Source organism: Strix aluco, chromosome W, assembly GCF_031877795.1.
Source record: "Strix aluco isolate bStrAlu1 chromosome W, bStrAlu1.hap1, whole genome shotgun sequence".
Lineage (NCBI taxonomy): Eukaryota > Metazoa > Chordata > Aves > Strigiformes > Strigidae > Strix > Strix aluco.
In genome coordinates this window covers 36,667,970-36,683,173 of record NC_133970.1, presented here as the reverse complement: position 1 = coordinate 36,683,173, position 15,204 = coordinate 36,667,970, and the positions used below count along the sequence as shown (strand labels likewise).

The 15,204-nt window shown below is 47.4% G+C and overlaps 1 protein-coding gene across 4 annotated transcripts in view; it reads right to left on the bottom strand.

Annotated features, from left to right (window-relative positions):
- Nucleotides 1–3,808: 3,808 nt before the first annotated feature.
- Nucleotides 3,809–15,204, bottom strand: part of LOC141917738 (mothers against decapentaplegic homolog 7) — a 39,108-nt gene continuing 27,712 nt past the window's right edge. For all 4 annotated transcript variants that reach the window (XM_074811153.1, XM_074811155.1, XM_074811156.1 and 1 more), the window contains one exon: nucleotides 3,809–5,644. In XM_074811153.1, the coding sequence (XP_074667254.1) occupies nucleotides 5,097–5,644 (548 nt within the window). In that variant the 3' untranslated portion in view covers nucleotides 3,809–5,096. The remainder of the gene's footprint in view (nucleotides 5,645–15,204) is intronic.

Genomic DNA, 15,204 nt, shown 5'->3' with positions numbered 1-15,204 from the left:
TTAATAACAAGACTAGTTGTACTGAGGGAATCCAGCCTCCTCAGCCAGAGGACAGAGACTGGGAGAACGACCCCCCCACAATCCAGGAGGAGACAGTCAGTGACCTACTGCATCACATAGACATACACAAGTTTATGGGACCCAATGGGATACACCCGAGGGTGCTGAAGGAGCTGGCTGGGGTGCTCACCAAGCTGCTTTCCAGCATTTACCAGCAGTCCTGGCTGACCGGGGAGGTCCCGACAGATGGGAAACTGGCCAATGTGATGCCCATCTATAAGAAGGGTCAGAAGGATGATCTGGGAAATTACAGGCCTGTCAGCTTGACTTTGGTGCCCGGGAAGCTGATGGAGCAGCTCATCCTGAGTACCATCACACAACACATGCGGGACAACCAGATGATCAGGCCCAGTCAGCATGGGTTTATGAAAGGCAGGTCCTGCTTGACAAACCTGATCTCCTTCTACGACAGGGCGACCTGTTTATTGGATGAGGGAAAGGCTGTGGATGTAGTTTACCTTGACTTCAGTAAGGCCTTTGACACCGTTTCCCACAGCATTCTCCTGGCAAAACTGGCTGCTCGAGGCTTGGATGGGCACACACTTCGCTGGGTAAAAAACTGGCTGGATGGCCGGGCCCAAAGAGTTGTGGTGAACGGAGTTAAATTCAGTTGGCGGCCAGTCATGAGTGGTGTCCCCCAGGGCTCAGTTTTGGGGCCACTCCTGTTTAACATCTTTATTGATGATCTAGACGAGGGGATCGAGTGCAGCCTCAGTAAGTTTGCAGATGACACCAAGTTGGGTGGGAGTGTTGATCTGCTCGAGGGTAGGGAGGCTCTGCAGAGAGATCTGGACAGGCTGGAGCGATGGGCTAAGGCCAACTGTAGGAGTTTCAATAAGGCCAAATGCCGGGTGCTGCACTTCAGCCACAACAACCCCCAGCAGCGCTACAGGCTTGGGGAGGAGTGGCTGGAGAGCTGCCAGTCAGAGAGGGACCTGGGGGTGTTGATTGACAGCCGGCTGAACATGAGCCAGTAGTGTGCCCAGGTGGCCAAGAAGGCCAATGGTATCCTGTCTTGTATCAGAAATAGCGTGGCCAGCAGGGACAGGGAAGTGATCTTACCCCTGTACTTGGCACTGGTGAGGCCGCACCTCGATGACTGTGTTCAGTTTTGGGCCCCTCACTACAAAAAGGACATTGAATGACTCGAGTGTGTCCAGAGAAGGGCAACGAAGCTGGTGAAGGGGCTGGAGCACATGTCGTACGAGGAGCGGCTGAGGGAACTGGGGTTGTTTAGTCTGGAGAAGAGGAGGCTGAGGGGAGACCTCATCGCCCTCTACAACTACCTGAAAGGATGTTGCAGAGAGCTGGGGATGAGTGTCATTAACCAAGTAATAAGTGATCGGACAAGAGGTAATGGCCTCAAGTTGCGCCAGGGAAGGTTTAGACTGAATATTAGGAAGCATTTCTGTACAGAACGGGTTGTTAGGCGTTGGAATGGGCTGCCCAGGGAGGTGGTGGAGTCCCCATCCCTGGAGGTGTTTAAGAGTAGGGTTGACATAGTGCTTAGGGATATGGTGTAGTTGAGAACAGTCAGTGTTAGGTTAATGGTTGGACTAGATGATCTTCAAGGTCTTTTCCAACCTAGATGATTCTGTGATTCTGTGAATGCAAGTATCACATATAGTAAAGTGCTCCGTGTGGTGTTTCAGCTCATTCTCCAGACAATCACTGTAACATCTGACCTGGAAAGTCATGTCCAGCTGAAGGTCCAGCCAAAGGTCCAGCTAGCTCAACATGTCTCCAGCCACGGCCAGTGGTAGTCACATAGGACAAGGTGTAAAATGGGATGTGTGGAGGATATCCCAGGCCCAGCAGACCCTCTCTGCACCTTGCAAGTGGTACAACAGCCCAGCAGTACTGTACTCATCATGGGGATACCTCCACAGACAGCGTCTGGGCTTTGCTGGATCGTTTTTCCTCTTTGCATTATCATAGAATCATAGAATGGTTTGGGTTGGAAGGGACTTTTAAAGGTCATCTAGTCCAATCCCCCTGCAATGAGCAGGGACATCTTCAACTAGATCAGGTTGCTCAGAGCCCCGTCCAACCTGACATGGAATGTTTCCAGGGATGGGGCATCTACCACCTCTCTGGGCAACCTGTGCCAGTGTTTCACCACCCTCATCATAAAACATTTCTTCCTTCTGTCTAGTCTGAATCGCCCCTCTGTCAGTTTAAAACCATTACCCCTTGTCCTATCACTACAGGCTCTACTAAAAAGTCTGTCCCCATCTTTTTTATAAACCCCCTTTAAGTACTGAAAGGCTGCAATAAGGTCTCCCCGGAACCTTCTCTTCTCCAGGCGGAACAACTCCAACTCTCTCAGCCTGTCCTCACAGGAGAGGTGTTCCAGCCCTCTGATCATTTTTGTGGCCCTTATATATTTTGGAAAGCTGCTATGAAGCATGTTCTTTTAGGGGTACAGTATTTCTATCCTCTGCTTTCAGCTCTCAGGAGGAGCAATGGTTTGTAGCCTCTGTATCTCACAAGTGGAAATACTGAGAAACAGCAAGGTTAAATGATTTGGTCACATCTCATGGACTGATGAGTGGGGACAAGAACCCAGATCTCAATTCAAAGGACATCATCTATGCTAGAATTCGGCTTCAGGACTTTAACCACCAGGATATGGTATGTACCTCATAGAACAAGGTGAAAACATCTGCAAAACATCTCTTAAATGCAGAGTTCTCTGGTGTGCCCATATGGCTCATCGCTACTTTGGTGTCATACATCAGGGACGAAACTATCATCTCATCTCTTCTGGGTAAAGACCCATGCCTAGTTGCCAGCATAACAGCTTGGAGATGAGAGAAGTATGAGTGAGCCCAATATTCCCTATCTTTTGGTTACTCCAGAGTAAAAGCCAACTTCTCATCCAGCTGACCGTAACCCTAGTGTAGCCATCGACCTGGTGGATCTTTCTAACCCCAGGTCCCTACTGTCTGCACAGCCCTGCTCCCACAGATAAATGCTACAAAAGCTTAGAGGAGTTGACAGTTTTGCAATAAAGTCATCTGCTTCATCCTTCATCTGTAGAGCCTTTGATAGTGTGTTGTCTGAGTGGGCATCGAGGACACGGGCAGGAGCACTCTTCCTTGAGCTTCTAATGCAAGCCATCAATGAGTTTCACTGCTGGACCATGAAGGTATGATGTGATTATTGGATATTTCACATCTTCTGGCGCAGAATGAAATTATCCAAATTGTAGCATAGATGACATTGTCCCAACATCTGCCCTTCCAGGTGTCTCTTAGTGAATATCAAGCAAGACAAGGTGGGTACATCCATCATGCCCTCAGCCTTCGATGCTGACTCCCACTTGAAGGATGAGAGGCAAGACCCTGTAAATTGAAACTCCCATGCAAATCTTGCATATGATCAAAAGCCATTTTGAGCTAGTTCATAGGCTCAGTGATATGAATCCAACTGAAGGCACACTTGATTCAGAGCAAACCAAATACTGTATCTCAATAAATCCCTCTGGGTTGGGCACATCTCTGTTGAACAGAAAGGCACAGTGCTGAGCAAACCCGGTCCAGGTGCTCACAAAGCCTGCTCTACTGCTATGGCCATCATCCACGTGAAGGACAGCAGAGGCTGGAAGTCACATTCCTGGGGTCCAGGCACTTTGGCAGGAAGGTGGTTTCCCCACCGCTGACCCCACACGGTACCCACTTAGAGCAGTATCTCTCCTGCCTGCCTCATCCCCGCCACTGAAAAAGCCACTCGGCACAGCCTGGGATCAAGTGTATGTATTTATTTTTTAATGGAACATAAACTCCTTTAGAAAAAACATTCATCTGGATGGTAACACCCATAGAAAAAAACACCAATCTTGTGTTCTTTTTTTTTTTTTAATTTGTCATTTGTCATTTGCATTTATATTAAAGCAAAGTGCATCTTTTTTTTCTCATTTATACACATTGCACAATACATAAATAATGATGCTTATAAAATGTCTTTATATTTACAAGTAATAATATATTTATATATAACATAAAATACATTTTTTCTTTAATAAATCTCAGCGTTTTTTTAAGGAGTCCTTTTTTTGTGTGTGTGTTTTATTTCCAAAGCACTACAATGCTAAAGTTCCAATGAGAATGCTCTCTTGTTCATTTAAACCTTTACATTTAGAAAAATAGCTTATATTAAGGTCTAAACATGCTCATTGAGCTAAGAACAGTGTTAAAGTATCATACTTGTGTATGAATTCAAGAAGAAATGAAAGCACAACTGCATTTCCAGATGGGATGGTACCAGGATAACCTGATCTAAACAGGTTACAACAGACCATCGTGAACACTTTTTCTTTTGTTTTCCCATTTGTTTTTCATTTGTTTTGTTGGTTTTGTTTTGTTTTAGGCTTAGGCTTCTGTTGCTTCACATCTCAGCTCAAATTATAAAGCACGGGCCATGCACAAGGTTTCTCCACTGTTGTTTTCTCCCCTTGCATCAATCCATGACCATAAAAAACAAAAAGCAGTGGAAGGATGAACACAGTGACAAGACATGAACCCAGCAACAAGAAAAATAAAACAAAAATTAAAAGGGTAGGTAAAGACCTGGTTGGGAACGTTTTGCACCATCCTTCAGTGGCAATGTGGGGTTAGCACTGCTGGGAAAAGGGTCTTGGTGTCACCATCGCTGGGGATGACTGGCGGCAAGGGGAAGGTGATGTGTAAAAAATACAGGTATCTTGTTGTTTTATACAAGAGAAGGAGCTGTAACATATAGCAAATGTCTTCCGAATCCATCGATCACATAGGATAATCCTTTCAGAGGTGTGAAATAATTACCATATGCGATTCATCCCCCCACGCTCTTCTCTTGCCTTCTGAGTTATTGGTCATTCACACTTTTAAAAAATATATATATATTTATCAAACTACTCAAGGCAAAAAAATCTTTCCATAAGCTATTTCTCAAAACAGGAGGGGGGAAAAACAAACAAAACAAAACAAAACCAAGAAGTTTGCATGAAAAGCAAGCACTCAGAAGGAAATAATAGCAGCAAAGTAGTATAAATGTCATGAGTCCACTCCGTTATTAAAAATAACCTCCAACCAGCATGGGCAACTGCTGATAAACTGTCTTGTGTAGCACTGGCCCCAGCCTTTCACAAAGCTGATCTGAACAGTAAATCCAGTCCATGGTTGCTGCATGAATTCATGGTCATTGGGTCTCTGCAAGCTGTACGCCTTCTCGTAGTCAAAAGCCTTGATGGAAAAACCTGGAAACACTTTGTGAACCAGCAACATCCTGGAGTCAGGGTTGTCCAGTGTGGCTGACTTGATGAAGATGGGGTAACTGCTGCGGTTGTACACCCACACGCCATCCACTTCCTTGGTGAGCTGGATGCCATAGCCAATCTTGCTGCGGACCTTCTGCACCAGTTGGCTTTTGTTGTCCGAGTTGAGATGTCCGAGGCAGAAACCATTCCCCTGAGGTAGATCATAGAAGATATCCAGGGAGGGCTCTTGGACAGAGTACAGCCGACCCACACGCATCTTCTCTTCCCAGTATGCCACCACGCACCAGTGTGACCGATCCCCCGAGTCCTGAAGAACTTGGGAATCTACAGAACAGGAGATAAAAAGGAAGAAAAAGAGAAATTGAGCACTGGGGGGGGGTGGGGGGGTGGGGTGTGGGTAATGCAATCTAAAAGCAATGCAATGCTGGCAGGTCCGGTCCTTGCCTTCCCATGTCTTCATGATGCTCTCCATGCACACACCAACACCCATAGCACATCCACCGTTTCCAAAAGGCATGTGTTAAGGCCACTATTAAGACCATTTAAGTTGACCCAAGTTTGGGGGATTCCTGTGCTGCTTCCGTGCCTAGCTCTGGTTGGAGGTATGGGTCCTAAATCACCATGTCCACCTTCAGAAGTGGCTTGAGACCCATCAGCAGCACCCGTGACGCAGCCATCCCTCACCCAAACTATCATTAGGACCACCTTCAGTGCCAACAGGAGAGATGAGATGCTCCAGCCTGCTGCATCCAGCAAGACCAAACACCCTAAAACCAATGATGGATCCGTTTTCATAAATAACTATCTACTGTGCACAGATGCCGAAAAAAAATGAGGTGCTGCTAAGAAAAGCACATTGAAGGTCACCCCATGGGACCAGAGGGGACAAGGACTTGCCTGCTCTAATTCATGGGGCTTTTCCCTCCCTGTAGGCAGAGCCTGGGTGATGGAAAGGATGGAGACATCTGATGAAGCCCCGACCTGCAGGAAGCGCCGTCAGATGGCGGGAGGGTGGGGACCAGAAATCTCACTCTTGTTAACAAAAATGGCCTAAAAAACCTCCAAAAAACCTAGAAATTCATTCTCATAGCCCTTCTTTGGCCCTTGCCTGTAGTACCTCATGCGAGCACCAAGGATATGACGTAGGAGGAAAAAGCAAGGGGGGGGGGTGAGAAACATGAAAAAGCCACTTTTCCTGACAGAGGATCCCTAGCAGCCCAGCCCTGCTTAGTGGGCAATTCCCTCCAGCCTCAGTAGGCATGTTAAAACCTGGGAACTATTCATCTCTATAATTGTATTTGGAAAAAAATATATATTAAAAAAAACCCAACAAGCTGGGAATGCAAGTTAGTGAGCGCTACCAAAATAATCCCCTGCAGCATGGGAGCAGCTATGGGACTGGGGATGGTGGGTAACCCAGCACCCCAAAGCTCTCCCTGCATCACCTTAGCAGCCCCCCAAACTCCCCCAGCATGAGCAACGGCAGCGGCACACTGGCTGCCCTGTTTTCTGTAGTTTTTGCTATTAATAAGCCCATTTCCCCAGCACAGGCATTTTTCTCCTGTCTCAAAGTTGTGCTTCAAGCCCTGCACTGTGCTTTAAAAAAAAAAAAAAAAAGCCTAGCCACACACTTTTAATTTCCTCATTTCTATGCCAGTAAGGAAAATATTTCTCCAGTTGCTGGAGGCAGCTACTAAAAATGGGCCTGATCATATACACCCCAAAATAGGGACCCTCGCTCCTGGGTGAAACCATGGATGGGGGTTCCAGCGGTGGGGGGATGGTCCCTGTGACAGCATCCATCAAGGTGTGCCCTGGTTTGTCCTTCCACCTCCCTTTTTCAGTGCCTCCCAAGACTTTGTGGCAGATAACTTTATATCCTGCTGAAACCTGGCACCATGCAAGGAACTGAGGGGAGATAGGGTGGGCAGCTTGGGTTACCTCCCCCCTAACCCAAATGGGGTGCCCCCCACCCAAGGGTGCATCCAGTGGGGCAAGAAACACCCCCAGGATGGTGTTTCCCCCACCTGTCTGGGAGACAGAGGAATATGGGGAGGATGCCTGGGAGATAGAGGAATTTGGTGGGGATGCTCCTGGATCCAGGGGGATGATGGTCCTGGATCCATCCCCATCTCAACCACCCATCGCCCCCCTCTGCCACACCCTCCCTGCTGACTGCCTGCCAGTGATGCTCAGAGCTTCTTGGTATTTGTTTTACATCAGTTGAGGGAATTTTCGAGCAACAGCCATTGAACCCCGCTGAAATTCCTGTAGGTTTTTATTTATTTGAACATAAAAGCATCCCTTTCAGGAGGGGGGGGGAGGGGGAAGACTTTTTCACTGACACTGGGTGACCAGACCTCAAGGACAAGTCTTAGGTAATCTGGGATATTTATTTTTTTTAATGAGCCAATGCCAGCACACAGTATAAATATGCCAGAGCCTCTTCTGTTTGCAGGCTTCGGCTGTTGACTGGATGTCTAGTTAAAAAGCCATGAGAATATAAGGCTTGAGCTCAGATAAACAGGATCAGGCCTCCCTGCCAGACGCCACCAAAGCCACTTTTCATGGTTGTTGGGACCCCAGCGGAATCTCCCCACTCCCACCCGCCTCCCTGATCCTGGCATCCACTGGGAAAAAGGGTGGGAAAAGCCAATGGCATCACTCGGGTGGCGGAGGCAGGAGAGGTGGTTGCAGGAGAGGAGGAAAAAATGATGCAGAGATGCTTCCTACAGTGATGGAAATTTTTTTCCCCCAAAAGGCTTTTTTGGTGGCAATGACCATGGGTCTGGGCGAATAAAGCAAATAGGTGGATTTTGCCCCAAACTGTCCCGCTGAGTTCATCTGGACCCACCATCCAACTCCCATCTCTGCCTGCCACAAACCCACACAAAAACCCAGATCCTGGGAAATTTGCAGTCATATCACCCGTAACATATCCTTGCGTGTGAAAGACCAGAAACAGCTGAGAAATGCTTTGGGATTCTTTTTTGAGTTAAAAGCATTTTTTTTATGAGCTCCTCGGAGCAAACATATCCCTTTCTAAATGCCTGGAAAACTCCCACTGAACTGTGAGTGTTCCCATATTCCAGCAAACAATGATAATGTTTAATGCTATAAATATCCGTGCTATTATTTTGTTATTAAGCATCCCTCCATTTACTGCTATCATTGGTTTATTATTATTTTCCATGGTTTGCATTACAGACTGCCTAGGGGCTCCATCAGGCTCTCCCCAGCACGTTGTGCAAGCTTATTGTGAAAAATATATATATATATAAATAACTGAAAATAAAGTCTGCCCTCAAGAATTTGGAGAATTAGTTGTATTGATCACTCATAGTTGGGTCTATAGAGAACGGCCATACGAAGCAGAGCACATTTTTGCATGGAGGGGAGAAATAAAGGCAATAACTTGATACCCCAAAGACTTTGGGGTAACATTTCTTGGAAATTTGGTGCAGATGGTTCATCACCAACAATGCCCCAGCACAACCACATAATTCAATATCACATTCCCACTGGAAAACAGATTTTTTTCCATATCTTTTACACCCTCCTGAATTTTCCTGAGAGGCTTCCCTGACTTTTACCAGCACATCCCTTGGCGAGGAAGGAGTTTCCTCCACAAAAGCATCATCCCAGCTACTTCCCAACACACCAACCAGCATGAGAGGCTGTGAGGTTTCCCACCACCTGCCTTTACCCTCATGAACATCAAGTCCTGCCCAAAATTGCTCAATAAAAGGCCACAGTCAGGATTTCTCTAGCTTCAGGTGTGCACATGCTGCCCATGGGCTTGGAGCATCATCCTGCTCTGGGGAGAGATGCTGCAGAAAATGCTACACCCTTACAGAAATCCTGGAGGATGGGACACCAGAGCAATAAGCCCAAAAAATTAAAAGCTGCTGAAACCAAGGAGGTCCAGATGAAGGTGGGTATGGGAGATTCACAAAGTAGAAATACCCAAATTTATCAGTAATAGCCCCACGCTTGATTCTCCCAAGTTGTGGCAGAAGGACTTGCATCTCACATCACTTGGAAGTGGCAGAAAATTTCTGGTGTGGCTTTTCTCCTTGTCCTGGTTTCAGCAAGGATAGAGTTAACTTTCCTTGGGCTTAGAGGGAGCACAGCTAGATGGCCGGGTCCGGATCAGTCATTGGAGTATTCCATATCATGTGACATCATGCTCAGTATATAAGGAGACGTGTGCTCTCTCATTTCCGTTTTTCCATTTTCCAGTCGGTGGTGGAATTTCTGGTGCGGTCAGGATCGCTGCTGGGGGTGGGCTGCATACCAGTCGCCGGTGGGTGAGCAACTGCATTATATATTACCTGTTTGGACTTACTATTGTTACTGTTGTTTTGTTACTATTAATAATTTTTTTTTATTCAACCTACAAATTTCTTCTTTTTGTCCCTCCCCTATTTCACCGGGGAGGGGTGGGGGGGGGGGAAGTAAATGACTGGCCACGTGGTGATTTGCTACTGGCTGAGTTCAAACCACGACAGTTTTTGGCACCCAATGTGGGGCCTGAGGTTTGAGATAACGACAGATCAGGTCATAATGACTATTGCTTGGGTCCTTAGGATTTTATCACCTCATTTGCAGTATGTATTTCCCATGCTGTTGCTCACCATCCATGAGAGTTGGGTTAAGATTTTGGTTTTGCTGTACTATGTGATGCTGATCTATGACACGATGCAGTCATCGGTCCTGGGGCTATTTACAACTGTGTTTGAGAAATTCAGGAATTTGAAATATCCATGGAATGTTGATATTAACATGGTCATCTTACTGCTAGGAGCCAGTGTGTTCCTGCATGTGGTTCAGGTTTTGTTCAGGGTTAAGCAACTATTTAAGAGTATCACCCAGAGATCTATCCCCAGGGTTGGAGAATTATGAGTGGCTGGGGGTGTGGAGTAGCATGAGCAAGTACCTAGAACAGTGGGCACCTCTGGTGTATTGGAACTTCACTCCTGCACAGGTGCAGAATCCTGAAGAATTAGTAGAATATTTGGAAAAAGTATGTTGTCACCCGGGTAATTCCAGAGAGGCACAGCTCACTGCAACATGCTGGGGCTTAGCCCACGCCTACCAAGTGCTATTAAACACTGTTCAGCACCCTCAAGAGGAACAGAAGGGCTGTGGATCTGGTAACAAAGTAACAGACAGTGCAACCACTCCTAAGTCCACAACAGAAACTGCAGCCACTACAAGCCCGATGATGGGCACTGCAGCTGAACCAGAGAACCAACCCATGACAGCGTCAGTTGCTCCCATACAGAAGAAGAAATACACAAGAAAATCCCCTCGCAGTGTACAGGGTGATGATGAACCAGGCCCATCAGGAGAACAGGAGGAGGAGGCAGAGCCAGTGATAGTCACCCAATCCTTATCCCTGAGTGAGTTGGGAGACATGCGAAAAGATTTCAGCCGCCATCCAGGTGAGCAACTTGTTACCTGGCTGCTCCGATGCTGGGATAGTGGGGCCAGTAGTGTGGAATTAGAGGGTAGGGAGGTGAGGCAGCTGGGATCCCTGTCTAGGGAAGGGGGCATTGAGTGGGGCCATTAGCTTGGAATTAGAGGGTAGGGAGGGCAGGCAGCTGGGATCCCTGTCTAGGGAAGGGGGCATTGACAAAGCCATCGGAAAGAAGACACAAAATCTCAGTCTTTGGTGGCGACTTCTGTCAAGTGTGAGGGAGAGGTATCCCTTCAAGGAAGATTTTGTATGTCATCCAAGTAAGTGGACCACTACGGAGAGAGGTATTCAATAGCTGAGGGAGCTAGCCATGCAGGAGACAGTTTATTATGACCTAGATAATGCACAGCTACCCACAGATCCAGATGAAATCCAATGAAACTGGCCCAACGTGGCAGAAGTTTGTACGGAGCACACCCTCACCATATGCCAATGCATTAGCAGTAATGGACTGGAAAGACGAAGAGGGACCAACAGTGGATGAATTGGCTCGCCGACTAAGACAATATGAAGAAAGTCTCTCTTCCCCCCTTGTCACGGCTGTGGAGAAATTATCTCAAGAATTCCAGCAATTTAAAGAGGACATGTCCTACTCCCCACCTGCACGGACTAGAATCTCAGCTATTAGGAGCAGTCATTTCCCTACTCGAGAGAACCGGTACACACCACGGGGGAAGCTGTGGCATCACCTGCGTGACTATGGAGAAGACATGAGGACATGGGATGGAAAACCCACCTACCTCCTAGAAGAGCGGGTATGTGAGTTGGAAGGAAGAACAAGTACAAAACGGGGTTCTTTCAGGAGAAATGCTGCTCCGGTTTCCAGTACTCAAGTGACCAAACAGAGTAGAAAGGTTGACTTTGCTCACAATCCTATGAGAAGAACTTCTGATTTGTATTCACAAGAAGTAAGTGATCAAGATGAGGCTGAAACCCGTGCACACCACACTAACCCATTTGTCGTTAGCAGGTATTATGACCAACATTAGAGGGGCCCTGCCTCCAGCCAGGTGGAGGACAGGGACAATCGAGTTTATTGGACTGTGTGGATTCGATGGCCTGGAACATCTGACCCCCAGCAGTATAAGGCTTTAGGGGACACTGGTGTCCAATGCAACCTAATGCTATTGAATTTTACAGGGGCAGAACCCATTTGTATTTCAGGAATGACAGGGGGGTCTCAACAGTTGACTGTATTGGAGGCTGAGGTGAGCCTAAGTGGAAAAGAGTGGGAAAAACACCCCATTGTGACTGGCCCAGACGCTCCGTGTATTCCTGATACAGATTATCTCAGGAGAGGGTATTTTAAGGACCCAAAAGGGTATCAGTGGGCTTTTGGTATAGCTGCCTTGGAAACAGAAGGAATTAAACAGCTGTCTGTGTTACCTGGTCTATCAGAGGATCCTTCTGTTGTGGGATTGCTGAGGGTTGAAGAACAACGGGTGCCAACTGCCACTACAACAGTGCACCGACGGCAATACCGCACCAATCGAGATGCTGTCATCCCTATACATAAACTGATTTGTCAGCTAGAGAGCCAAGGAGTCATCAGCAAGATGCGCTCCCCCTTTAACAGCCCCATATGGCCAGTGTGAAAGTCTAATGGAGAGTGGAGATTGACAGTGGACTATCGTGGTCTGAATGAAGTCATGTCACCGCTGAGTGCTGCTGTGCCAGACATGCTAGAACTTCAGTATGAACTAGGGTTGAAGGCAGCCAAGTGGTATGCCACGATTGATATTGCCAACGCATTTTTCTCCATCCCTCTGGCAGCAGAATGCAGGCCACAGTTTGCTTTTACCTGGAGGGGTGTCCAATACACCTCGAATCAGCTGCCCCAGGGGTGAAGACACAGCCCTACCATTTGCCATGGACTGATCCAGGCTGCACTGGAACAGGGTGAAGCCCCAGAACACCTACAGTACATTGATGACATTATATGGGGTAATATAGCAGAAGAAGTTTTTGAGAAAGGGGAGAAAATAGTCCAAATCCTTCTGAGAGCTGGTTCTGCCATAAAGCATAGTAAAGTCAAGGGACCTGCACAAGAGATCCAGTTTTTAGGAGTAAAATGGCAAGATGGATGTCATCATATTCCAATGGAGGTGATTAATAAAATAACAGCTATGTCCCCACTGACTAGCAAAAAGGAAACACAAGCTTTCTTGGGTGTTGTGGGTTTCTGGAGACTGCACATTCCAAATTACAGTCAGATTGTAAGCCCTCTCTATCAAGTGACCTGGAAAAAGAATGATTTTATATGGGGCCTGGAGCAACGACAAGCTTTTGAACAAATTAAACAGGCAATAGTTCATGCAGTAGCCCTTGGGCCAGTTCGGACAGGACAAGATGTTAAAAATGTGCTCTACACTGCAGCTGGGAAGAATGGCCCTACCTGGAGTCTCTGGCAGAGAGCACCAGGGGAGACTCGGGGTCAACCCCTGGGGATTTGGAGTCGGGGACACAGAGGATCTGAGGACCGCTATACTCCAACTGAAAAGGAGATATGGCAGCATATGAAGGGGTCCGAGCTGCTTCAGAGGTGATTGGGACTGAAGCACAGCTCCTCCTGGCACCCCGACTGCCAGTGCTGGGCTGGATGTTCAAAGGGAGTGTCCCCTCTACACACTGTGCAACCAATGCCACGTGGAGTAAATGGGTAGTGCTGATCACACAACGGGCTCGAATAGGGAGCCCCAGCTGTCCAGGAATACTGGAAGTGATCACAAATTGGCCAGAAGGCAAAGATTTTGGAATGGCGCCAGAGGAAGAGGTGACGTGTGCTGAAGAGGCCCCACCATATAATAAACTACTGGATAATGAGAAGCGATATGCCCTGTTTACTGACGGGTCCTGTTGCATTGTGGGGAAACATCGCAGGTGGAAGGCGCCTGTATGGAGCCCCACACGACGGGTTGCTGAAGCTGCTGAAGGAGAAGGTGAATCAAGTCAGTTTGCAGAGGTGAAAGCCATCCAGCTGGCCTTGATTATTGCTGAGTGAGAAAAGTGGCCAGTGCTCTACCTCTATACTGACTCATGGATGGTGGCAAATGCCCTGTGGGGGTGGTTACAGCAGTGGAAATGGAGCAACTGGCAGCACAGAGGCAAACCCATCTGGGCTGCTGAATTATGGCAAGATATTGCTGCTTGGGTAGAGAATCTGGTTGTGAAAGTATGTCATGTAGACGCTCATGTACCCAAGAGCCGGGCCACTGAAGAACATCAGAACAACCAACAGGTGGATCAGGCTGCTAAGATTAAGGTGGCTTAAGTGGATCTGGACTGGCAACATAAGGGTGAACAATTTCTGGCTCGCTGGGCCCATGACTCCTCAGGCCATCAGGGAAGAGATGCAACATATAGATGGGCTCGTGACTGAGGGGTGGACTTAACCATGGATGCTACTGCACAGGTAATCCATGAATGTGAGACATGTGCTACGATCAAGCAAGCCAAACGGTTAAAGCCCATTTGGTATGGAGGATGATGGTCAAAATATAAATATGGGGAGGCCTGGCAGATTGATTATATCACGCTCCCACAAACTCGGCATGGCAAACACTATGTGCTTACAATGGTGGAAGCAGCCACCGGTTGGTTGGAAACTTATGCCGTGCCCCATGCCACTGCCTGGAACACCATTTTAGGCCTTGAGGAGAAAGTCTTATGGCGGCATGGCACGCCAGAAAGAATTGAGTCAGATAATGGGACACATTTCTGAAACAACCTCATAGACACCAAAGAACATGGCATTGAGTGGATATATCACATTCCCTACCATGCACCAGCCTCTGGGAAAATTGAGCGATACAATGGGTTGCTAAAAACTACACTGAGAGCAATGGGTGGTGGAACTTTCAAACACTGGGACCTGCATTTAGCAAAAGCCACCCGGTTAGTCAATACCAGAGGATCTGCCAAGCAAACTGGCCCTGCTCAATCAAAGCTCCTACATACTGTAGATGGGGATAAAGCCCCTGTAGTGCGCATTAAAAATACATTGGGGAAGACCGTCTGGGTTATTCCTGCATCGGGTAAAGGTAAACCCATGCGTGGGATCACTTTTGCCCAAGGACCTGGGTGCACTTGGTGGGTAATGTAGAAGGATGGAGAAGTCCGATGTGTGCCTCGGGGAGATTTAATTTTAGGTGAAAATAGCCAATGAATCGAACTGTCAAATAACCCTATTATTGCAATTGGTGCCCTACAACATCCTCCTGCCACATCTAAAGCCTCCTGCTCCACTGACTGAGCCAACTCCGCCTCTTTCCTCCAGCCTTAAAGAGTGTCATGACAGATGGAACCCGAAGTTATGGACTAAATGAAGTCAGTCGACATTTTGGAAGGATGGCCCATAGACTGAGGGAATGATATCTGTGAGACCTGGGAAAGGGGTGGTGAT